The sequence below is a fragment of the Ahaetulla prasina genome, chromosome 15 (assembly GCF_028640845.1).
Source record: "Ahaetulla prasina isolate Xishuangbanna chromosome 15, ASM2864084v1, whole genome shotgun sequence".
Lineage (NCBI taxonomy): Eukaryota > Metazoa > Chordata > Lepidosauria > Squamata > Colubridae > Ahaetulla > Ahaetulla prasina.
In genome coordinates, this window is record NC_080553.1 from 10,401,204 (window position 1) to 10,425,639 (window position 24,436).

Consider the following 24,436-nt stretch of genomic DNA (forward strand, 5'->3'; position numbering starts at 1 on the left):
GGAAAGAAGGAAGGAAGATGAGAATGAGAGGAAGGAAGGAAGGAAGGAAGGAAGGAAGGAAGGAAGATGAGAATGAGAGGAAGGATGGAAGATAAGAATGAGAGGAAGGAAGGAAGGAAGGAAGGTAGGTGAGAATGAGAGGAAGGAAGGAAGATGAGAGACAAAGGAAGGAAGGAAGGAAGGAAAGAAGGAAGGAAGATGAGAATGAGAGGAAGGAAGGAAGGAAGATGAGAGAGGAAGGAAGGAAGGAAGGAAGGAAGGAAGGAAGGAAGGAAGGAAGGAAGGAAGGAAGATGAGAATGAGAGGAAGGATGGAAGATAAGAATGAGAGAAAGGAAGGAAGGAAGGAAGGAAGGAAGAAGGAAGGAAGGAAGGAAGGAAGATGAGAATGAGAGGAAGGATGGAAGATAAGAATGAGAGAAAGGAAGGAAGGAAGGAAGGAAGGAAGGAAGAAGGAAGGAAGGAAGGAAGGTAGGTGAGAATGAGAGGAAGGAAGGAAGATGAGAGACAAAGGAAGGAAGGAAGGAAAGAAGGAAGGAAGATGAGAATGAGACGAAGGAAGGAAGATAAGAATGAGAGGAAGGAAGGAAGGAAGGAAGGAAGTTGAGAATGAGAGGAAGGAAGGAAGATAAGAATGAGAGGAAGGAAGGAAGGAAGCTTTCCTTGTAGAGATTTCATTACCAAGCTACCATCAGTGTACTGAGGATGTTACCTAGTTGGGTAATGAAACGTCTGCAAGAAAACAACCAAGCCCAAGAGAGCGTCGAGGAAACGGAACGGTCAGAAGCTGCAAATCCAAAATATGTTAGCAGGTTCACGGAGGGCAATTTTTCTATCAGTGTGTCCTCTCTTAGCTTCTTCTCAAAAACTCACCTCCAGGCCAAACAGTTGGTTAAATTCCGGCAGGGAAACATGTCTATCTTCCATCTTCCGTCGCGTATTACGAGTTGCGTGGACCGAAATCTGAAGGTAGCGCTTGGATGGCTTCAAGGCGGGAAGCTCTTTCTGCCATTCGCCGCCGATCTCCAAGAGTTTGTTAAAGAAATGGCGTTGCAAAGGAGCGGCTTCTACCACTGCGGGTCAATTAAAAAAAAAATTCACTGAAACAAGCATTTGGAAACTTTCACGGCCTCACCTGGTTATTGTCAACTCGCAAGGCATCCCTGGCCTCCGCTCTCGAGTTGCTGTAGGCAAGGGGGATGGGAAACCGACAAAGCAGCACGGCAGCCAAAAACAGAAGCACATTCCAGACACATCTCTCTCAAGGCTGTTTCCCAGGGTTACCCACAATGGCCGGAGGGGAGTGATCTCTACAACCCGCAAAACTGCTCCATTGGCGGATGTGATTGATGACACACCCTGGAAGGGGGGGGGGGAACAGGGTCACGATTGGGGCGTAAATTACATGGGGTCAGAGTGGGCTTCACCCGGAACGTGCTGACATGAAGCTCCTAATAAATAACTGGATTTCTTTTGAAGCTCAGCTCGAGGGTCATGAATTAATTAGGGCATCCGTCGGAAACCTGACAGTTATCTTCAACCTGAACTTTACAGGTAACCCTTGACTTACAACCACAATGAAGTCGAAAATTTATCTTGCTAAGAGAGACATTGAAGTGAATTTTGCCCCATTTTACAACGTTGTTAAGTTAGTAACACGGCGGTTGAGTGTATCTGGCTTCGCTCGCCAGGAGGTCACAAAAGGGGATCACGGGACTCCGGGATACTGCGACCGTCGTAAATACGAGTCAGTCGTCAAGCATCCAAATGTAAATCACGTGACCATGGCGGAATGCTGCAACGGCCTTAAGTGTGAAAAAGCGTCGTAAGTCGCTTTATCAGTGCCCTGTGCAAACGACGTACCAATTTTAAAGGATTTTTCAATTAATTAGGGAGAAAGGAGATAAAACAACCTCGGAGCCAAAATAAGAAGCTTTGGTAAAAGAGATGAGAATTAAATACATCAAGAGATCTTTTGAATATTAAAAAGATGAGAATTAAACACCTAAGAGATCTTTTGAAATAATGAATATTAGCTGATATTATTTTGTCTTTTTTTTTTTGTATTTGTTTTTCTTTTGATAAAATTGAGAATGATTTTTTTTTTAAAAAATGTTTATGGAAATGTAATGGAATAATGGATGTTGATGATATAAAGGTTGAAAAGAAAGAAATTTGTAAATGGGAATATAGGGTTTTAATATAAATGGTTGAGATTAAGAAGGAGGGCAAAAAAAAGGGGGGGACTAGACTTGATTAAAGGGTTAAATTCAGGACAGAGGGTTAGATTTAATTTTATATTAGAGATATACAAATAGTTTTGTTTTTTTTAAATTTATACCCCGCCCTTCTCCGAAGACTCAGGGCAGCTTACAATGTGTTAAGCAATAGTCTTCATCCCTTTTTTGTATATTATATACAAAGTCAACTTATTGCCCCCAACAATCTGGGTCCTCATTTTACCTACCTTATAAAGCAGTGGTTCTCAACCTTTATAGTGCTGCGACCCCTTTAATACAATTCCCCATGATGTGGCGACCCCCAACCGTAAAATTATTTTCATTTTGAATTTATTGCGCATGAAGCCGTATTGGCTAGCGATCTGAACTGCGTGCGATTGCCTTGAGGACGGAGGCATTAAAGCCGAGACTCCTCCCCTATTAAGTTTATCGCGCTTGAAGTCAGATTAGGCTAGCGATTGGGAGTGATTGCAGCTGGCTTGAGAGGGAGACATCAGAGCAAAGATTTCTCTCTTTTTAAATTGATAGCGCCTGAAGCCAAATTCGGCTAGCGCTTTGAAGAGCCTGCAGCTGGCTTGTAAAATCAACCATTGGAGCGCGATTCTTCGACTGGCAAGTACACTTCCCATATTTCCGATGGTCTTCGGCGACCCCTGGCAAATCGTCATTCGACCCCCAGCAGGGTCCCGACCCACAGGTTGAGAACCGCTGTCATAAAGGATGGAAGGCTGAGTCAGCCTTGGGCCTGGTGGGACTCGAACTTGCAGTAATTACAAGCAGCTATGTTAATAACAGACAGACTTAAGTCCGCTGAGCCACCAGAGGCCCTTATATAAATAGTGAAATTAAAAAAGGGGGAAGGGAAATATATTTGATAAAGTATAAAAGAGGGTGGCGGAAAATTGAACTGGGTTTGACTATGTACCTGCCTGATATTTTGTTCAAAAAGTATACTGTATGTGGTTTGTTTTTGAACAAAATAAAAAAACTTTTTCCAAAAAAAAAACAGAAGACGAAGAGATTGTGAACCAACGGAGGTCAAATATTTACGGGTTCCAGTCTCACCTGCTTCATCCTGGTCTACGTTCTGTTTTTTAAAATCGCTGAGGTCGCTCTGCAGAATCCCGCTGACCGCCGCATGAATTAAGGAGGCTGCCAGAAGAGGAGGTGCACCCCTAATGGGGGACAAAAAAAAAGATGGGGTGAATGAAAGAGCCATGTACGGAAAACAGACAAAACGATAAAGAAGAATATTTGTATCTTGGGGGGGTTGATACAAGGAAGCGCTCGGTGCTCTCTGAAGTTAATTGCTTGCTTGCAGAGGTTTCACTGCCCAACTGGGTAACATCATCAGAGCTAGAAGGGAGTGGGGTTTGCGAGGAAGAGGAGAAGGGATGGAGGAGGAGGAGGAGGAGGAAGATGAAACTGTAGGGTCCTTGGTGCTCTCTTGAGCTTGGTTGTTTTCCTGCAGACATTTTATTACCCAACTAGGTAACATCATCAGCGCTAGAAGTGAGAGGGGTTTGCATGGAGGAGGAGGAGGAGGAGGAGGAGGAGGAGGAGGAGGAGGAAGAGGAGGAGAAGGAGGAAGACGAGGACTGTGTGATCCTTGCTGCTCTCTGAGCTTGGTGTTTTCTTGCAGAAGTTTTATTACCCAATTAGGTAACATCATCAGTGCTAGAAGTGAGAGGGGTTTGCATGGAGGAGGAGGAGGAGGAGGAGGAGGAGGAGGAGGAGGAGGAGGACGAGGACGAGGACGAGGACAAGGACTGTGTGATCCTTGCTGCTCTCTGAGCTTGGTGTTTTCTTGCAGAAGTTTTATTACCCAATTAGGTAACATCATCAGTGCTAGAAGTGAGAGGGGTTTGCATGGAGGAGGAGGAGGAGGAGGAGGAGGAGGAGGAGGAGGAGGAGGAGGAGGAGGAGGAGGAGGAGGACGAGGACGAGGACAAGGACTGTGTGATCCTTGCTGCTCTCTGAGCTTGGTGTTTTCTTGCAGAAGTTTTATTACCCAATTAGGTAACATCATCAGTGCTAGAGGGAAGCGGGGAGGAAGGGTAGGGGTAGAGGGTGGACTGTTCGGCTGTTTGCTTGCAGACATTTCGTGACCCAACTAAGGAATATCATCGAGGGAGGAAGGAGGAGGAGTCCTTGGCGCTCCCTGAGCTTGGTTGTTTTCTTGCAGACATCTCGTTGCCAAACCAGGTAACATCATCTGTGCTAGTAAGGAGTGGCGTTTATATAAACTGAGAGCAAACACAAAGGTTGAGGCTCCTATTTATGGGAGACCTTTTAAGTTCCTTCAAACTCCACATCAACTCCACAGGTCTTGTCAATTACAAGTCACAACAAAACAAAAAAAAACATACGAAGAACGGTTGCAGGAACTGGGTACGTCTAGTAGCTTAAGGAAAAGAAAGGACTAGGGGAGACATGATAGCAGTCTTCTAATATCTCAGGGATAGAAGAGGGAGTCAAGCTCTTCTCCAAAGCACCTGAAGTCAGGACAAGACGCAATGGATGGAAACTAATCAAGGAGAAAAGCAACTTAGAGCTAAAGAGAAATTTCCCGAGAGTTAGAACAACTAATCAGTGGAACAACTTGCCTCCAGAAATTATAAATGCTCCAATATTGGAGGTTTTTAAGAAGATGTTGGATAACCATTTGTCTGAAGTGGTATAAAGTTTCCTGCCTAAGCAGGGGGTTGGACTAGAAGACCTCCAAGGTCCCTTCCAACTCAGTTCTATTCTATTCTACTCTTCTAGAGGGCTTCAAACAACCCAACTAACTTTCTTACACATCCCAGCTTCAAACGGTTTACCTCTTTCCTCTGCAGAGCAAGGGGATTATTTTCAGTGCCGAGCCAATTCTTGGAATTTCCTGTTATTCTTCTCCCTTTCTCAAAAAAATAAATAAAAAAAATCCTATTCTGCCCCATAACTGGAAACGATCGCTTCCTTTTTCCTTTCAGAATTTCCTACCAGATGTCAGGCCTGTGCAAGGATATACTCTGCATCTTCTGTCCTGGATAAGATGTAGTAACTTTAGGATTTAGAATTCTTTATTGGCCAAGTGTGATTGGACACACAAGCAATTTGTCTTTGGTGCATATGCTCTCAGTGAACATAAAAAGACAAGATACATTCATCAAGAATCATAAGGTACAACACTTAACGATAGTCATAGGGAACAAGTAAGCAATCGAATCATACTAGGAAAAAAATCAATATAAATTGTAAAGATACAGCAACAAGTTACAGTCATACAGTCCTAAGTGGGAGGAGATGGGTGAGAGGAACGATGAGAAGATTAATAGTAATAGTAATGCAGATTTTGTGAATAGTTTGACAGTGTTGAGGGAATTATTTGTTTAACAGTGGTGCCGTTCAGGGAAAAAAATGTTCTTGTGTCTAGTTGTTCTGGTGTGCAGTGCTCTGTAGCATCCTTTTGAGACTTGGAGTTGAAACAGTTTATGTCCAAGATGCGAGGGGTCGGTAAATATTTTCACAGCCCTCATTTTGACTCGTGCAGAATATAGTATGTAACTTCCTTGCAAATCACGAGAATCTGGCTCGTGAGAAGATAAAATTAAAAATCCACGATAAGCACCATTTTGCAACCCCGTCAGGTGTGCTATTCAGTGCTGTAAGATTGCACTAAACTAAAGGGATTTGATTTGTTCACAGCTGAAGCCAAGAAAGAATTCAGTCTTGTCAAGTTTAATTTTTATGCCGCAACGCCGGTCAGCGTATATAGATTGTACAACAAATGGTAAAATAATTAAAAAATACATTAAAATGCTAAAACCCTATACAGGTCGTCCTGGAGTTACAACGGCAATGGAACCTAAAACAGGTAGGACAGTTTTTGAAGCGAGTTTGGGCTGCGTTGTAAAACCTTCCTTGCAACAGTTGTTAAAACGAATCATTGCCATTGGTCAATTAGTAACACGGTTGTTAAGTGAATCCGGCTTCCTCGTTTACTTTGCTTGGTCAGAAGGTCACTAAAGGGGATCACGTGACCCCCAGGACACTGCAACCGTCGTAAATACAGGCAGTCCTCAACTTATGACCACAATGGAACCCAAAATCTGTTGCCAAGGGAGATATTTGTTAAATGAATTTTGCACTATTTCTTGCACACGGTTGGTAAGTGAATCACTGCAGTTGTTAAGTTAGTAACACAGTTAAGAGAATCTGGCTTCCCCCCCCCCCACATTGACTGCTTGTTAGAAGGTCGCAAAAGGGGACACTGGAACCGTCATAAATGTGAATCAGCTGCTAAGCCTCTGAATGTAAATCACACGATCCTGGGGATGCTGCAACGGACATTAAGTGTGAAAAACGGTCCTAAATCACTTTTTTTTCCAGTGACGTCACTAAATGAGCTGTTGCAAGTGGAGGACTCTCTGTACATGCCAGTTTGCCAAACGTCCGAATTTTGATGACGGAGCCAAGGCGATGCTGCGACGGTCATAAATAGGGGGGGGGGGAGAGGTAATAAATCACTTTTTTCATTGCTGTAACTTGGAACGGTCACTAAACGGTCGTTAAGTCGAGGACTGCGTTTTTACATTTCATTTCCCCCAGACTGCAGAAATATAATGTAGCCCCCGGCGGTGTTTTTTCAAGTAAGGGTTATTTCTCCATTCAAACAGAACACAAAAATTCCAGGCATGTTTTGACTTGTTCAAAACGTTTCACCTTTGAAGGATAAACCTTGCCAAAATTACAGTTACGTGAGATCAGAAATATGCCACCATAGAAAGTGAGCAGATAAAGGAGACAATGATCGCCTGGGCTAAAAACTTTTGGATATGCAGTAAGGTAAAGGTAAAGGTTCCCCTTGCACATACGTGCTAGTCGTTCCCGACTCTAGGGGGCGGTGCTCATCTCCGTTTCAAAGCCGAAGAGCCAGCGCTGTCCGAAGACGTCTCCGTGGTCATGTGGCCGGTATGACTCAACGCCAAAGGCTCACAGAACGCTGTTCCCTTCCCACCAAAGGTGGTCCCTATTTTTTCTACTTGCATTTTTTACGTGCTTTTGAACTGCTAGGTTGGCAGAAGCTGGGACAAGTAACGGGAACTCACCCCATTACATGGCAGCACTAGGGATTCGAACCGCTGAACTGCCAAACTTTCGATCGACAAGCTCAGCGTATTAGCCCCTGAGCCACCTGATATGCAATAGAATTAGATAAATGGCAGAAACTATGGGACAGAAATATTAAATTGACTATGTCGACTGCATATAAAGAAAATTTGTATAGAATGTTTTATAGAAACATACTTGATTGGAAAAAATGTCAAAGCAACACATAATACTTGAAACCAGAGATATTGTTGTTGGGCATTCCACTGGAAAAATATGATAAAAGGACTATATATATATATATGGTTTTACATATATTAACCGCAACTAGAATTGTATTTGCACAGCAATGGAAAAATGATGAGATTCCGTTAGAGGAGAAAGTAATTAAGAAGATATTAGAATGCGCAGAAATGGATAGATTAACGCTTGCTATTAAGGATAAAGAAGAAACTGGATATTTTTTTTTGATATGGCATGTATTTTATCAATGGCTAGACAACAGAAACAGAAGTTAGAAAAGAGGAGACATAAAAAGAGGAAATGTTAATGTGGAGAGTTGTTGAAGAAAATGATAAGTATTATTATATTATTATAGTACCGTATTATCAAAATTATTGTGATGAATACTACAACAAATATGTGGCTTATGACTGTTTAAAAATAGCTGCCCAGATCATACACTGTTCGATGGAAATTGAATGTTATACAAATAAAATAAATAAAACATGGGGAGAAAAAAAATAAGAAATACACCACCATCATCCTTCAATTAAAACAGGCTCCACTGAACTGAATGAGGAACACGCAGAATTATAGGTCGTTCTCCACTTACGACGATTCATTTAATGTCCATTGCAATTCAAAGTGCACGGACGATGTCTCCTCTCCTCGACGGAGCTCGGAGCCCAAACCAACAGCCCAGGGGTGAAATGCTCCCAGTTTGGATCCGGTAGCGATGGCGGCGGGTGGTTTGGAGAACCGGTAGCAAAAATCCCTTGCCCCCCCCCACCGCCCATGCCCACCCAATCACCTGGTCGATCACTTGCTCACTTTTCCTGCCCGAATAGTAGGAATAGGTTGTAAAAAATGCTTTTAAATGGTAAAAAAAAAAAAAAGGCTCTGACGATCCCAGCTGAATTGCACGATTGTCAGAACCTTTTTTTTAACTTTTAAAAGCATTTTTTATAACCTGTTTGGCCAAACAGTTTGTAAAAAAATGCTTTTAAAAGGTAGAAAAAAAATGCTCTGACGATCACAGCTGAGCTACACGATTGTTAGAGCCTTTTTATTTATTATTATATACTTTATTCATTAAACATGAAACTCATTCAACTGAACATTCAAAAATAATAATAGTAATAATAATTACCTTTTATTTATTATTATACACTACTATTAATCTTCTCATCGTTCCCATCACCCATCTCCATCCACTCATGACTGTAACTTTGTTGCTGGTATCCTTACGATTTATATTGATATTGTTTCCTGATTGCTTATTTGTATCCTATGACTATTATTAAGTGTTGCACCTTATGATTCTTGATGAAGGTATCTTTTCTTTTACGTACACTGAGAGCGTATGCACCAAGACAAATTCCTTGTGTGTCCAATCACACTTGGCCAAGAAAGAATTCTATTCTATTCTATTAAACATGAAACTCAGTCAAGTGATCATTTAAAAATGTGTCTCAAATACCATTGACTGGTGCTAATGGTTGATATGGGTTGCTGCCAGCGCCCTAGATAGTTGGTTGATCCCTAGGATGCTGGCAGCAATCCGTATCAACCATTAGTACCAGTCAATGGTATTTGTGACACATTTTTAAATGATCACTTGACTGAGTTTCATGTTTAATGAATGAAAGAGATTTGTTGTGGTCTGCCAGTAGCCTGCGGAGCTGGCAACGGAGTCAGACAGCGATGAGGCTGAGGAAGAACGTGGGCCAGTCCTGGGGGCTGGGGAAGGCCCGGATGAGGGCTCTGCGTCGGAGGCAGAGGTGGGGCCAGGGCCATTGGGGAGTGAGGTGCGGACTCCAGAGCCTCCAGAGGCTGACAGCAGTGAGGCAGAGGAACAGGAGGAGCCTGTTCCTAATGCACGCATGAGAAGAGCTGCCAGAAGGCAAGAGCAGCTCAAGCAAAGAGGATGACTCAGGAGTAGGGCCAAGAGATGACAGGCCCCTCCCATAAGGTTTAAAAGACCAGCAACGGTGTTTGGGCTCTTTGCCGGAAAACAATGTTGGTAGCTTCATCTTCTTGCATTTATTTTGTATCGGTGTCTTCTGAACGTTTGCCAAGAAAGGCCTTTGGCAGTTTGCCTAATTGCACCAAGGTTGGTGATAGGACTGAGGAATTTGTGTTGGGAGGAATTTGCTTTAATTTCGTTGGAACTACGCTGAGAATGAACTAATTCATGTTTGAATAAAGTTTGTTTGTTTTTACACTGACTGAGTTTCCTACTACTTACTGGGGCCTGGGTTACAAGAAGGTTGTTGTTATTGTTTTTGTTGTTGTAAGATCAGAGTCAGCATCCAACTTGCAACATTAAGTAACCCAGAGCACTTTTCACTAAAAGTCCACAAGTGAATTAAAGCCAGCAATGACTCTGAATTTATCAACCTCCAGATTAGCCTTTGGAGAACTTCTGAGATAAAAGTAAAAAGCTATTTAACTGACCTTAAGGCTTTGGCTTAGAAGTATTTATCTAACCATTGTTCTGTTTACTTCCTCACTTCCCTTTAATCAAAAGACGGTTTGAGGGCAGGCCAGTTAAAAAAAAAAAAAAAGGAAGAAGAAGATTGCCTAAAGCAAAATTACAAAATCTTCCCTGTTGTATCTTCAAAGGGTTAGGAAGTCTTGTAAATAAATGCCCAAAATGTAACAACCACCCATAACAAATATCCATAATTTTGATCAATAGAAAACAATCCACACAGAGGCTGGGAGGGAAGGTAGATCAGGACAACCCCAAAAGGTCATAAAATGAGGTATGACACACTTAACGACCGACTAACTGTATGTAAAAATGATGGGCCTGGCTGGAATAAATCTGGGTTAAGCCACTTTTCCCTCCTAGGTTATTTCATGAAGCACCTGAGTTGACACCAAAGATTCTGGAAAGGTTTGAACTGAGGAACCAGGTCAGGCATTCCACGCAAAGCTAGCACTGATGATGTTACCTAGTTGGGTAATAAAAGTCTGCAAAAAAAAACAAAAACCCAAGTTCAGAGAGTACCAAAGACCTAACAATCCCTTCTTCCTCTACCCTCCCTCCACTCCCTTCTAAACTGATGATGTTACCTAGTTGGGTAATGAAATGCCTGCAAGGAAACAACCCAGCTCAAAAAGCACCAAAGGACCCCACAATCCTTTTCCTTCTCTTCCCCCTCCCCCTCCTATCAACACACCCCACTCACTTCTCACACTGATGATGTTACCTACTAGGGTCACGAAACATCTGCAAGAAAACTAGCAAGCTCAGAGAACACCAAAGACCCCACAATTCAACCCTGAGCTACAAAGACCCTCTTCTACCACCCCATCTCACAGCCTACAAACCCAGCCCAAGGGCAGAGTCCCCAGCCAGTTGGGAGCTCACCCAGCCTGACCTCCAAAGCCAATCCATCCGCTCCCCACGCAAAGCCTCCCTCCTTCCGCCCACCCACCCCCGCCTTTACAAAAGTGGCTGCCCCCTTAGCCAAAGCCACCCACAAGAAAATATCCTGGGCCCTTTTTGCAAAAAGAAGGGTCCACGAAGGGGACTCAGATGGCCTAATTATGCACCCTGCCACCCCACCTCCTCCCATGGGTGTCCATGCAAAAAAACCTCCTAAAATTGCACCCACCTTCCCGGCCTTGCAAGGCCTGCGTGGAGGAGGGGGAAGTGCACCCAATGCAAACTTGGCCTTCCACCAGCTTCCTTGCAAAGCGGCCCAGCCAGCTTCAGGGGCCCTTTTCCCACATGTGTCCCCACACCAAGCCTCCCTCACTTCCCCCCATCCCTTAGCCAAAGCCACCAGCAAGAAAACGATCCCCGGGCCCGTTTTGCAAAAAGGGCCCACGCGGGAGCTCAGAGGGCCAAACTTGCCACCTGCAACACACACCCCCCACGCGTGTCCATGCAAAACGAAACAAAAACCAAAAACAATTGCAACGCCCGCGTGGAGGAGGAAAGGCGTGCAAGGCATCCCTTCCACGCAAAGAAACCCGGGCCAGCCGGGGGAGGGGGGGGGTTCCCCACGCATGTCCATGCAAAACAAACCAAAGTCCTCGTGGCCTTGCAACACCCCCGTGGAGGAGGGAAACGCGTGCAAGGCATCCCTTCCACGCAAAGAAATCCGGGTCAGCCGGGGAGGACGGCGGGGGGGACTTTTCCCCACGCGTGTCCATGCAAAACAAACCCAAAACAATTGCCCCCGCCCTCGTGGCCGTGCAACGCCCGCGTGGAGGAAGGAAAGGCGTGCAATGCATCCTCCCACGAGCTTCCTTGCAAAGAAATCCGGGCCAGCTGGGGCCCTTTTCCCACATGTGTCCCCACACCAAGCCTCCCTCACTTCCCCCCATCCCTTAGCCAAAGCCACCAGCAAGAAAACGATCCCCGGGCCCGTTTTGCAAAAAGGGCCCACGCGGAGCTCAGAGGCCAAACTTGCCACCTGCAACACACACCCCCCACGCGTGTCCATGCAAAACGAAACAAAAACCAAAAACAATTGCAACGCCCCCGTGGAGGAGGAAAGGCGTGCAAGGCATCCCTTCCACGCAAAGAAACCCGGGCCAGCCGGGGGAGGGGGGGGGTTCCCCACGCATGTCCATGCAAAACAAACCAAAGTCCTCGTGGCCTTGCAACACCCCCGTGGAGGAGGGGAACGCGGGCAAGGGATCCCTTCCACGCAAAGAAATCCGGGTCAGCCGGGGAGGGCGGGGGGGGGAACTTTCCCCCACGCGTGTCCATGCAAAACAAACCCAAAACAATTGCCCCCGCCCTCGTGGCCGTGCAACGCCCGCGTGGAGGAAGGAAAGGCGTGCAATGCATCCTCCCACGAGCTTCCTTGCAAAGAAATCCGGGCCAGCTGGGGGCCCCCTTTTTCCCACATGTGTCCCCACACCAAGCCTCCCTCACTTCCCCCATCCCTTAGCCAAAGCCACCAGCAAGAAAACGATCCCAGGCCCGTTTTGCAAAAGGGCCCACGCGGAGCTCAGAGGGCCAAACTTGCCACCTGCAACACACACCCCCACGCGTGTCCATGCAAAACGAAACAAACCAAAACAATTGCAACGCCCGCGTGGAGGAGGAAAGGCGTGCAAGGCATCCCTTCCACGCAAAGAAACCCGGGCCAGCCGGGGGAGGGGGGGGGTTCCCCACGCATGTCCATGCAAAACAAACCAAAGTCCTCGTGGCCTTGCAACACCCCCGTGGAGGAGGGAAACGCGTGCAAGGCATCCCTTCCACGCAAAGAAATCCGGGTCAGCCGGGGAGGACGGCGGGGGGGACTTTTCCCCACGCGTGTCCATGCAAAACAAACCCAAAACAATTGCCCCCGCCCTCGTGGCCGTGCAACGCCCGCGTGGAGGAAGGAAAGGCGTGCAATGCATCCTCCCACGAGCTTCCTTGCAAAGAAATCCGGGCCAGCTGGGGGCCCCCTTTTTCCCCACGCGGGTCCCCACGCCAAGCCTCCCTCACTTCCCCTCCCGCCCCCCTTAGCCAAAGCCACCCGCAACAAAACGATCCCCGGGCCCGTTTTACATAAAGAAGGGCCCACGGGGGGGGGGGCTCGGAAGGCCGAACCACGGACTTCCCCCACGCGTGTCCATGCAAAACAAAGCCAAACCCAACCCCCCCCCCCGCCCTCGAAGCCTTGCAACGCCCGCGTGGAGGAGGGAAAAGCGTGCCAAGCATCCCTTCCACGCAAAGAAACCCGGGCCAGCCGGGGGAAGGGAAGGGAGGGGAGGGGGAGCCTTTCCCCCCCACGCGTGTCCGTCTCACCTTCTGCCCAGGAATCCCCGAGCCCGTTCGATCAATTCGGCCGCCGCTTCGTCCAACCGGAGCCAAGCGGTGGTGGAAGCGGTCCAGGGCGGCGGCTCGGCGGGGCCCAAAGGGCCGGGGAAATCGCGCAGGAAGCCGGCCAGCCAAGCCATGGCCGAAAAGAGAGCGAGAGAAAGAGGCCGGCTGGAGGCGGTGCCCGGCGGATGCAACAACAGCCGCCTTCCCGGGGCTGGTTGGAGAGGAACCAGCCCGCCTGGCTTCCTGCACCCCCCCCTCCCTCCCTCCCTCCCTCCCTCCAATGGGGAGGGGGAGGAAAAGGGGGGGAAAGGGGAAGGGGAGAGCAGCCCCCCCCTTCCTTGTGCAAGGAAAAGCCACAGTAGCTCCAGCCTCTTTTTATCCCCCCAAGTCATGCAAAAGTTTTCCTGTTTGGATTTGCGGAGGAAGGAAACTCAGGCAGCTTCCTGGGCAGGTCGTTCAAGGGAGGAAAGCCAAGCGCAAGCCACCCCACCCAAAGCCCAAGTTTTATTGTGTTTTATTGTGCGCGGGGGGTCGACAGCGATCAGGATTCCTGGGGGTGTCCTAATGCAAAAAAAAAAAAAAGAAGGAAGGAAGAGAGGAAGGAGAGGAAGGAGGGAGGAAAGAGAAAGAAAGAAAGAAAAAGAAAGAAAGATACAGACAGGAAAGGAAAAAAGGAAAAGAAAGGAAAGGGAAAGGGAAAGAGAAAGATAGAAAGAAAATAAAGAAAGAAGAGGGAGGGAGGGAAAGAGAGAGGAAGGAAGGAAGGAAAGAGAAAAAAGAAAGACAGACATACAGACAGGAAAGAAAGAAAGGAAAAGAAAGGAAGGAGAGAGAAAGAGAGAAAGAAAGAAAGATCAGACAAGAAGGAAGGGAAGGGAGGGGAGGGGGAGCCTTTCCCCCCCACGCGTGTCCGTCTCACCTTCTGCCCAGGAATCCCCGAGCCCGTTCGATCAATTCGGCCGCCGCTTCGTCCAACCGGAGCCAAGCGGTGGTGGAAGCGGTCCAGGGCGGCGGCTCGGCGGGGCCCAAAGGGCCGGGGAAATCGCGCAGGAAGCCGGCCAGCCAAGCCATGGCCGAAAAGAGAGCGAGAGAAAGAGGCCGGCTGGAGGCGGTGCCCGGCGGATGCAACAACAGCCGCCTTCCCGGGGCTGGTTGGAGAGGAACCAGCCCGCCTGGCTTCCTGCACCCCCCCCTCCCTCCCTCCCTCCCTCCCTCCAATGGGGAGGGGGAGGAAAAGGGGGGGAAAGGGGAAGGGGAGAGCAGCCCCCCCCTTCCTTGTGCAAGGAAAAGCCACAGTAGCTCCAGCCTCTTTTTTTTTTTATCCCCCCCCCCCAAGTCATGCAAAAGTTTTCCTGTTTGGATTTGCGGAGGGGGGGAAGGGAAACCGGGCGGCTTCCTGGGCGGGTCGTTCAAGGGGAGGGAAAGCCAAGCGCAAGCCACCCCACCCAAAGCCCAAGTTTTATTGTGTTTTTATTGTGCGCGGGGGGGGGGGTCGACAGCGATCGGGATTCCTGGGGGTGTCCTTAATGCAAAAAAAAAAAAGAAGGAAGGAAGAGGAAGGAGAGGAAGGGAGGGAGGAGGGAGGAAAGAGAAAGAAAGAAAGAAAGAAAGAAAGATACAGACAGGAAAGGAAAAAGGAAAAGAAAGGAAAGGGAAAGAGAGAAAGAAAGAAAGAAAGAAAGAAAGAAGAGGGAGGGAGGGAAAGAGAGAGGAAGGAAGGAAGGAAAGAGAAAAAAGAAAGACAGACATACAGACAGGAAAGAAAGAAAGGAAAAGAAAGGAAGGAGAGAGAGAAAGAGAGAAAGAAAGAAAGATCAGACAAGAAGGAAGGAAAGGGAGGGAGGGAAAGAGAGAAGAAGGAAGGAAGGAAAAAAGAGAAAGAAAGAAAGATACAGACAGGAAAGGAAGAAAGGAAAAGAAAAGAAAGGGAGAGAGAGAGAGAAAGATGAGACAAGAAGGAAGGGAGGGAGGGAGGGAGGGAAAGAGAGAGGGAGGAAAGAAGGAAGGAAAGAAAGAGAAAAAAGAAAGAAAGAGACATACAGACAGGAAAGGAAGAAAGGAAAGGCAGAGAGAGAGAAAGAAAGAAAGGAAAAAAGAAAAAAAAGGAGGAAGGAAAGAGAAAAAGAAAGAAAGAAGGAAAGAGACATATAGACAGGAAAGGAGGAAAGGAAAAGAAAGGAAAGGAAAGGGAGCGAGAGAAAGAAAGAAAGAAAAAAGAAAGAAAAAGAAAGAAAGATCAGACAAGAAGCAACGGGTAGAAACTTGCAAACATAACTTGCAGTAATGTCTTCATCGCAGACATAACTGCAAACTGTCACTAAATGAGCCCGGTCGCTCAACAAAAGGATGACCTCGTTTAATTTGGCACCTTAAAAACTTTTGGACCGAAATGGCATAAACTTTTGGGGTATTTTGAGAGGGAGGGCTCGAGTAGAATTATTTCTCATAATTTTATTACAAAGAGGCGCAGTTATTTGTTTATCCCAGAAACATCAGCAGAGCTTCAGACCGCATGCGTAACATCACTTGATGCTCAACTTTACCCACGGAGGTATTTTGCATTGTGGGTCCTGCGTAAGTTTGCAGTGTTTCCTCGGCCATAGCTCTGCTCTTAAAAAAAAAGAAGATATTTCAAAGATATTATTTAGGATTGTGGTGCCCTTGGTCAGGGATGGGGGTTCACGGGTTCGGAAGAACCTCTAAGATTCTGTGCAATTCGGAGAACCCCCAAACCCCACACCTAATTGGCCCCACCCACCCCACCCTGCCCCTCCCAGGATCCACACGTGGCCCATTTTAGATGCAGGTAAATGCAGGGCGCGAGTGGAGGCTCAGGGAGGGCAAAAACAGGCCTACCGGAAGTTCGGGAATAGGCCACACCCACCATGGCTACGCCCACCCAGCAACCGGGCAGAGAACCCCTTGCTAAAATTTTTGAAGCCCACCCTTGCCCTGGGTGTCCTCTGAGCCTCGTCGTTTGCTTGCAGGCATTTCATTACCCAACTATGTAACATTATCAGTGTTTTCCGGGCGTTTAGGATCCAATTGTTGGAAGGGCAACCCCCACCTGGTTCAGTTCCCAAGCTGGGAAAAAAGACGCTGGAAAAACAACATGGATTGATGATGGTTTGTTGATCCTGGGGCAGCTGACCAACTGGTTTGATGAATACATGGGAGTTTTATAAGTTTCAGAGGCTTGAAGAGGAATTGTGCAATATCCAAAATGCCCCTTAGATTTTGCAATATAGGGAGCTCTGCGTCTTCTGCTAAATGGTAGTGAGTTGATCTTATTATGGCTAATGGCTTTCGTCCTGTGCTGGATCTTGGGTCAGGGGGCTGCTGTACTAATCCTATCCTTCTGCTTTTTGTTAGCTGTCAAACCTGGCTACAAGGAGTTTCAAAACATCCCGCCTTCTGCCTGCCATAATTTGCTTTGCTTATGAACAGAGCCATCTAGATAATTGTCTTCCACTTTCGATAAGCTTTTTTATCTCCTTAAGTGCTGGCATCCGCTGTGGGCTATCAAGAAAGACTGGGGTGGGGGCTGCTTCCTGCCTCTAAAAAAATGTTTCTCCATTGGGGAAATATAACTGCAACCCAACAAGACAGACACAGACTTCAGAGGATCATTAGAACGGCAGAAAAAACCATGTTTACCAACCTGCCTTCCGTTGAGGACCTGTATACTGCAGGAGTCAAAAAGAGGGCCGTGAAAATATTTACAGACCCCTCACATCCTGGACATAAACTGTTTCAACTCCTACCCTCAAAATGACGCTATAGAGCACTGCACACCAGAACAACTAGACACAAGGACAGGTTTTCCCCAAACGCCATCACTCTGCTAAACAAATAATTCCCTCAACACTGTCAAACTATTTACTAAATCTACACTACTATTAATGTTCTCATCGTTCCCATCACCCATCTCCTTCCACTTACGACTGTAACTTACGATTTATATTGATTGTTTCCTAGTATGATTTGGTTGCTTAGTTGTACCCTATGACTATCAATAAATGTTGTACCTTATGATTCTTGATGAACATATTTTTTCTTTTATGTACACCGAGAGTATATGCACCAAAGACAAATTCCTTGCATGTCCAATCACACTTGGCCAATAAAGAATTCTATTCTATTCTATTCTATTCTATTCTATTCTATTCTATTCTATTCTATTCTATTCTATTCTATTCTATTCTATTCTATTGCTATTCTATTCTATTCTTCTATTGCTATTCTTCTCTTCTCTTCTCTACGCAGCTTCAGAGGATATTCCAGGGCTGGAAAGACCTGCAGGTCATCTAGTCCAACCGTCCTGCAGCAGGACATTGTTAATGAGTTTCTGTCTTTTGATCCCCCAGTCACATGGTTACATAGCCACACCTACCCAGTCACATGACCCACCACGCCCACCAAGCCACACCCATAGAACCGGTAGCAAAAAAAAATTTTTTTTTTTAGATTTCACCCCTGAATAAAACCAACCCAAAGCCGCTTTCTCCGGGTGGAGGCGGATTTTATTACGAAAGGCTTTCTGCGCGATGGCGAATCATACAAAATAAGCCGCGAGGGCCGCCATCTTGTCTTTCGGCTTCTTAGGGGGTTGCCTTCCTCCGAGCCGCCGTCCCTTGCCTCCTCTTCCTCGCCCCTGCCGTTTCCCCTGCCCGCCCCGGTGCATGGGGTGTTTCATGGCCGCGTGCTTCAATTCCACCAGGTCTTGGAAGACGGGGTCGCAGAAGACGCAGCCGGCATGCTGGGTCTCGCCGCCAGGCAACGGCGACTTGGCCTTGTTGAAATCCACATCCACCAGGGCGGCGTCGCAGGCGTCACATGTCTCGGCCGACACCCGCACCTTGTGGGCGTTTTCGAAGAAATGCACCACCACGTTGCATTTGTTGCAGGCCATTTTCCACTTGGGCCCGGAGATGGGGTCTAACACCAACACCCCACTCTCGCACTCGACGCACTGGCCGATGCCCAGCAGGTTCAGAGAATGTTGGCAGTTGGGGTGGGTGCATTCGTTGCAACCCATTCCTGAATTGATGGGGGGGAAACGCAAGAAGAAGAAACAGCCGGGTTTTAAAATAAATAACAGGTCGTCCTCAACTTACAACGGCTCAAAAATAATTGCTACCAACCTGCCTTCCATTGAGGACCTGTATACTGCACGAATCAAAAAGAGGGCCGTGAAAATATTTACAGATCCCTCACATCCTGGACATAAATTGTTTCAACTCCTACCCTCAAAACGACGCTATAGAGCACTGCACACCAGAACAACTAGACACAAGGACAGGTTTTCCCCAAACGCCATCACTCTGCTAAACAAATAATTCCCTCAACACTGTCAAACTATTTACTAAATCTACACTACTATTAATGTTCTCATCGTTCCCATCACCCATCTCCTCCCACTTATGACTGTATGATTGTAACTTTGTTGCTGGCAATCCTTATGATTTATATTGATATTGATTGTTCCTGATTGCTTATTTGTACCCTATGATTATCATTAAGTGTTGTATCATTAAATGTTAAATTTGTACCCTATGACCATCATTTGTGTTGTAAGTGTTGTACCTTGATGAAGGTATCTTTTCTTTTATGTACGCTGAGAGTGTATACACCAAGACAAATTCCTTGTGTGTCCAATCACACTTGGCCAATAAAAAAAAAAAATCTATTCTATTCTCATGGAGTGACAACTGTGCTGAATGAAGTAACTTAGGACCATTGTTCACTGAGATAACCTTTCCAGGTCATGTGGTCAAACTTCCGATGCTTGGCAACTGGCGTGGACGTCTGACAGTTGTAATATCTTGTGGGGGCTGGGTGTCATGTGATCGATCCCCTTTTGCGACCGTCTGATGAGCGAAGTCAATGGGGAAGCCCAATTCACTTAACAACCAGGTTACTAAGTCAATGGCGTCAGTGATTCCCTTAACAACGTTGGCGAGAAATTGTCGTACGATGGGGCAAAACATCACGTAACGAATGTCTCGCTTAGCAAACAGCCAGGTCGGGCAGAGGACTAGCTGTACAGGTGGAGTTCTCGAGTTATGGCCACCGTTCAGCCCAACTCTTCTGTCGCTAAGTGGTTAAGTAAGCTTGGCCCCCTGGATTAACCTCTCCTGCCACCGTTGCAAAGCGAATCACTGCAGTGAACAATTTGGTCATTAAGCGAAGCTGGCTCCCCTCGTTGACTTTCCTTGCCAAGGGGACAAAAAAATGTGAGTGTAAAAAAAAAACCCCATCTTAAATCACCTTTTTCAGTGCTGTTGTAACTTCAAACGGTCACTAAACAAATGGTTATAAGTCAAGGACTTATTACAGCGGTTTTCTATAGTTTGTCACATATTATTCCTTTTTTCCAGGGCAATGATGGGTAACCTTTTTCTCGTCCTGTGCCGAAAGCGCATACGTGTGCCGGCACCCATAATGCAATGCGCTCCCCCTGCACATGCATGTACGACCCCCCAACACTCCCCCCACCCCCGCACATGACTCCCCCACTCCCCCCACATGCGCATGTGACCCCCTCCCCCCCGTTTTGGGCCTAGCAGACCTCCTGGGCCCAAAAATGGGCCATGGGTGGGGCGCGCACCACTCCCTCTCGCGCTCACCCCACCTACCCTTGCATGCGTGTGCGTCTCCCATGTGCCCTGCCCCCCACGCAACCCATAATGCAATGTACCCCTGCTGCGCATGCGCACAAGAACCCCCCTCCCCCACCTGCGCATGCACCCCCCCCACCTCTCGTTTTGATCCTAGCAGGCCTCCCTGCGGCCTCCTGGGCCAATAAATGGGCCGGGGGGGGCGGTGCACTCCCTGCCCCCCGCGCAAGAATCGGGCATCTCCTGCATGCACCCGGCTCTCCATGCATCCCAAAAATCAGCTGGCCGGTGGGAGGTGTGCATGCACATGCGCAGTGAAGCTGAGCCGGGCGACGGCTCGCGTACCCACAGAGAGCTATGACACGCGCGCCATAGGCTTGCCATCACAGTTCTAGGAGATTCAGGCCAATCAAATTTGGGCCTAACGGGATCCTTTTTGACCCAAGTGAAAATACCATCTTTAGGGATGGATCACGTCTCTTTAGCTTGCAGGGTAAAAAGTCTTTATCAGTCAAATTCCTTCCCTTGAAGGTCTTCCAGCAATGATGGGAAATTGGCGAGAGAACCTAAAAATTATTGCAGGAATTGCTGGTCATTGCTGCACCAAAATCTACAAGAGCCAACTTTGGCCTTGAGCAAGGACAGATCCGATGCCAAGCCAACATCGGATCCTTAGCAATCTTCAGAGTCCCAAAATAGTTACACGGATTCCAGCTGAAAGAATCAGCTGCAGTCATAGCAGACTTAGAATAAAGCAGAGAGAAATCGGTGCCAACCAGCATAACATTGTTTCTTAACCTTGGTTACTTGAAGGTAGGTGGACTTCAACTCCCAGAATTCCCCAGCCAGCATGCTTTAAGAGTGGTGAATTAAACTCCCAGAATTTTCCAATATCTTTTAAGATAGGTAGACACAACTCCCAGAATTCCCCAGCCAGCATGCTTTAAGAGTGGTGAATTAAACTCCCAGAATTTTCCAATATCTTTTAAGATAGGTAGACACAACTCCCAGAATTCCCCAGCCAGCATGCTTTAAGATGGGTCATTTCAACTTCCAGAATTCCCCAGCATGTTTTAAGAGGGATGAACTTCAACTCCCAGAATTCCCCAGCCAGCATGCTTTAAGAGGAGTGACTTAAAACTCCCAGAATTCCCCAGTATCTTTTAAGGTGGGTAGACACAATTCCCAGAATTCTCCAGCCAGCATGCTTTAAGAGGAATGACTTAAAACTCCCAGAATTCCCCCAATATCTTTTAAGATGGGTAGACGCAACTCCCAGAATTCCCCAGCCAGCGTACTTTAAGAGGGGTCACTTAAACTTCCAGAATTCCCCAGACAGCATCTTTTAAGATGGATGGCCTTCAACTCCCAGAATTCCCCAAGCTTTAAGGTGCGTGGACTTCAACTCCCAAAACTCTGTGAGTTGAAGTCCATCCGTCTTCAATTAGCCAAGGTTGAGAAATACAAGATTATATATATATAGTCAGGGATGGGATTCAGCCAGTTCGGAAAAACCAGATGCTAATTTTACATCTGGTTCGCCAAAATGGTAGTTGCAAGGACTGGCTGGCCCCGCCCTTCCACCTCGCCCCTCCCAGGAGTCTCCACACAGCCCGTTTTGGATATCAGGTTAACTACAGGGCCTGCGCGGAAGCTCTGGGAGGGCGAAAAACAGGCCTCCCAGAAGGACTGGAAGTCCGGAAACGGGCCCGTTTGTGGCCTCTGGAGGCCTTCTGGAGTCCGGGGGAGACCTTTTTGCCCTCCCGGAGGCTCGAGAAAAGCCTCCGGAGTCTGGGGAGGGTGAAAACGCCCCTCCCACCATGGTGCAGGAGGCCGAGTAGACCACGCCCACCATGGCCATGCTCACCCAGCAACCGGGCAGCGAACCGTTTGCTGAAATGTTTGAATCCCACGCCTGTATATTGTTGATATCTCCTTCTGCGAAACCTCACCTTTCTTCATATCCCTAAAAGGAGGGTTATTGTAACAATAAGGGCACAGGGGGTAACTCTTGCCCCTGGAACCGGAAGACCACAGCACCAGCTCAAAATCATCCAGCGGGCATCGCAACTCCTTGTAAAGTTTGATCGTCCCGTTCTGGGGAAGGCTGTAGGTCTCGTCGCAGTGCGAGCAGTGGAGACGGCTTGGCTTGGCCTTAAAAAAAAAAAAAAAACGAGAAATGAAAGGACAAAGCTCAGAACTTTTAAGAAAACAGTTAAAACAGTTAAAATTAAAAAGTCCATAAAGGATATTTAGCCTTTTATAAAAAATCCCCATTGGCTGACCTGTTGCCATCTCTATTCCAATTCATGAATTCTTATACACTGAGAAAGCTGCCCATAAATGCATAAAAAAATTCATGCAACCTTTAAAAATAAAAAATCACATCGCAAATCTTTTTAAATTCGGTTTAAATTTCAGATTTTCTTTACCTGGATGTATTTCATAAAACGATGACATTTGCCGCATCGGGAGAGGGGCTTCCCTGTGGCAGCCAGAGGCGAAAAAGACACTTCCATTAACTCATCCATACCTGGAGGGAAGGGAGGGCAGGTGGGACGAAAAAGATCAGGTAATTTTGAAAGCCCACACCACTATCACCCTGTGTGTTCTAAAAAACAATGTTATTAAAGAAGGAAGGGGTGGGGTCTGCAAAGTAAAAACAATACATATTTAGGGAAAAATAGAAAAGTAAGAAAAAAGTGACAAATAAATAAAAAAGAAATGGAAGGAAAAAAGGAAGGAAAGAAGGAAGGAAGGAAGGAAGGAAGGAAGGAAGGAAGGAAGGAAGGAAGGAAGGAAGGAAGGAAGACGGGGAGGTAGGGAGTGGAAGAGGAAGGGAAGGAAATGAAAGGAATGGAAGGAAGAAAAAAAGAAATAGACAGAAAGACAGAATGGAGAGAGAGGAAGGAAGGAGGGAAAGAAAGAGAAAGAAAGAAAGAAAGAAAGAGAGAGAGAGAAAGAGAGAGAGAGAGAGAGAGAAGAACAGAAAGACAGCATGGAAAGAGAGAGAGAAGAAGGAAGGAGAAGGGAGAGAAAGAAAGAAGGAAAAGGAAGGAAGGAAGGAAGAAAGAAAGAAAGAAAGAATGGAAAGAGAGAGAGGAAGGAAGGAGGAAAGAAGGAAGGAAAAGAAAGAAAGAAAGAGAAAGAAAGAAAGAAAGACAGAAAAAAAAAGGAATGGAAAAAGAGAGAGAGAAAGGAAGGAGGGAGGGAGGGAAAGAAAAAAGGAAGGAAAAGAAATAAAGAAAAAGAAGGAAGGAAGGAAGGAAAGAAAGAAAGGAAAGAAAGAAAGAAAGAGAAAGGAAGGAAGGAAGGAAGGAAGGAAGGAAGGAAGGAAGGAAGGAAGGAAGGAAGGAATAGGGTTATGGTCTATAGCTGTTACACATTTATATTTTATCCATTCTAGATATATCTGTATCATCCTGTAATAATAACTCTTTCTTATTTATAACCGGAAATAAACCGCCGAATCATTCGACAATTCCTAAGATGCAAAGTAACAATTCAATGGCTGAATATCTCTCCCCAAACTACCATGTTATGACTGCAAATTCTTCTTTTAAAAAAATCAGTTAATCTCCATTTTTATTAAATAGAAAGCAACCAAAAATGCAAAATGAAGAAGGAAAAATAAGGAGGGGAGGAGGAAAGAATAGAATTCTTCCATATCCAGCAGTATAAAACCCCGGACTCATACCTGTGTATTTTTCTTTTAACGACGGCGTATTCTAAATAAACGCCAGCCAGGGGAGGAGTGGTTGAGACCTACCAGCGATGGAATCCACAAAGTAGTGGAACTTCCTTTTGAAGATGTCCAAGGTGTGTTCCAGCACCTGATGGAAGTTGGCTTTCCCTTGAGCGATGAGGTTGAGCTGCTTCTCCACCGCGCTACGGATGGTGGGGAGCACCAGCTCCGCATCTGAACAGGTGGGAAGAGGCCCCCCAAAATGAGATAGATGTTAAAAAGTTTGCGGGATGTTCAAGAAAATTACCCTGGGAGAAACAGCCAGGATTGGTCTTAAATGCATGGAATCCTCTTAGACCTCTCGTTTTGCAAACTCAGCAACTTTTAAGAGTTGTGGACTGCGCAACACCCAGAATTCCCCAATCATGGGGGAAACGGATAATTCTGAATTCCCCAACCATGGGGAATTCTGGGAGTTGACATCCACCCATCTGAAAGCATGCTGGCTGGGGAATTCTGGGAGTTGAAGTCCATCTCTGTTAAAGCATGCGGGCTAGGGAATTCTGGGAGTTGAAGTCCACCCATCTTAAAGCATGCTGGCTGAGGAATTATGAGAATTGAAGTCTATTATCTTTATTTATTTATTTATTTAAATTTAAAATGTATTTAAATTTTTAAATCTTAAAGCATGCTCGCTGGGGAATTCTGGGAGTTGAAGTCCACCCATCTTAAAGCATGCTGGCTGGGGAATTCTGGGAGTTGAAGTCCATCCGTCTTAAAACAGGCTGGCTGAGAAA

The 24,436-nt window shown here is 46.5% G+C and overlaps 2 protein-coding genes across 3 annotated transcripts in view; both read right to left on the bottom strand.

The window, feature by feature from the left end:
- Positions 1–13,599, bottom strand: part of PPM1F (protein phosphatase, Mg2+/Mn2+ dependent 1F) — a 36,643-nt gene extending 23,044 nt beyond the window's left edge. The window contains exons 1-3 of the mRNA XM_058158191.1: positions 13,317–13,599; positions 3,305–3,414; positions 873–1,072 (exon numbers count right to left, since the gene is read on the bottom strand). Of these exons, the coding sequence (XP_058014174.1) occupies positions 873–1,072; positions 3,305–3,414; positions 13,317–13,468 (462 nt within the window). The 5' untranslated portion in view covers positions 13,469–13,599. The remainder of the gene's footprint in view (positions 1–872; positions 1,073–3,304; positions 3,415–13,316) is intronic.
- Positions 13,600–17,844: 4,245 nt separating this feature from the next.
- Positions 17,845–24,436, bottom strand: part of TOP3B (DNA topoisomerase III beta) — a 30,226-nt gene continuing 23,634 nt past the window's right edge. For both annotated transcript variants that reach the window (XM_058158636.1, XM_058158637.1), the window contains 4 exons: positions 23,724–23,873; positions 22,387–22,487; positions 21,907–22,108; positions 17,845–18,374 (listed from right to left, as the gene is read on the bottom strand). In XM_058158636.1, the coding sequence (XP_058014619.1) occupies positions 17,890–18,374; positions 21,907–22,108; positions 22,387–22,487; positions 23,724–23,873 (938 nt within the window). In that variant the 3' untranslated portion in view covers positions 17,845–17,889. The remainder of the gene's footprint in view (positions 18,375–21,906; positions 22,109–22,386; positions 22,488–23,723; positions 23,874–24,436) is intronic.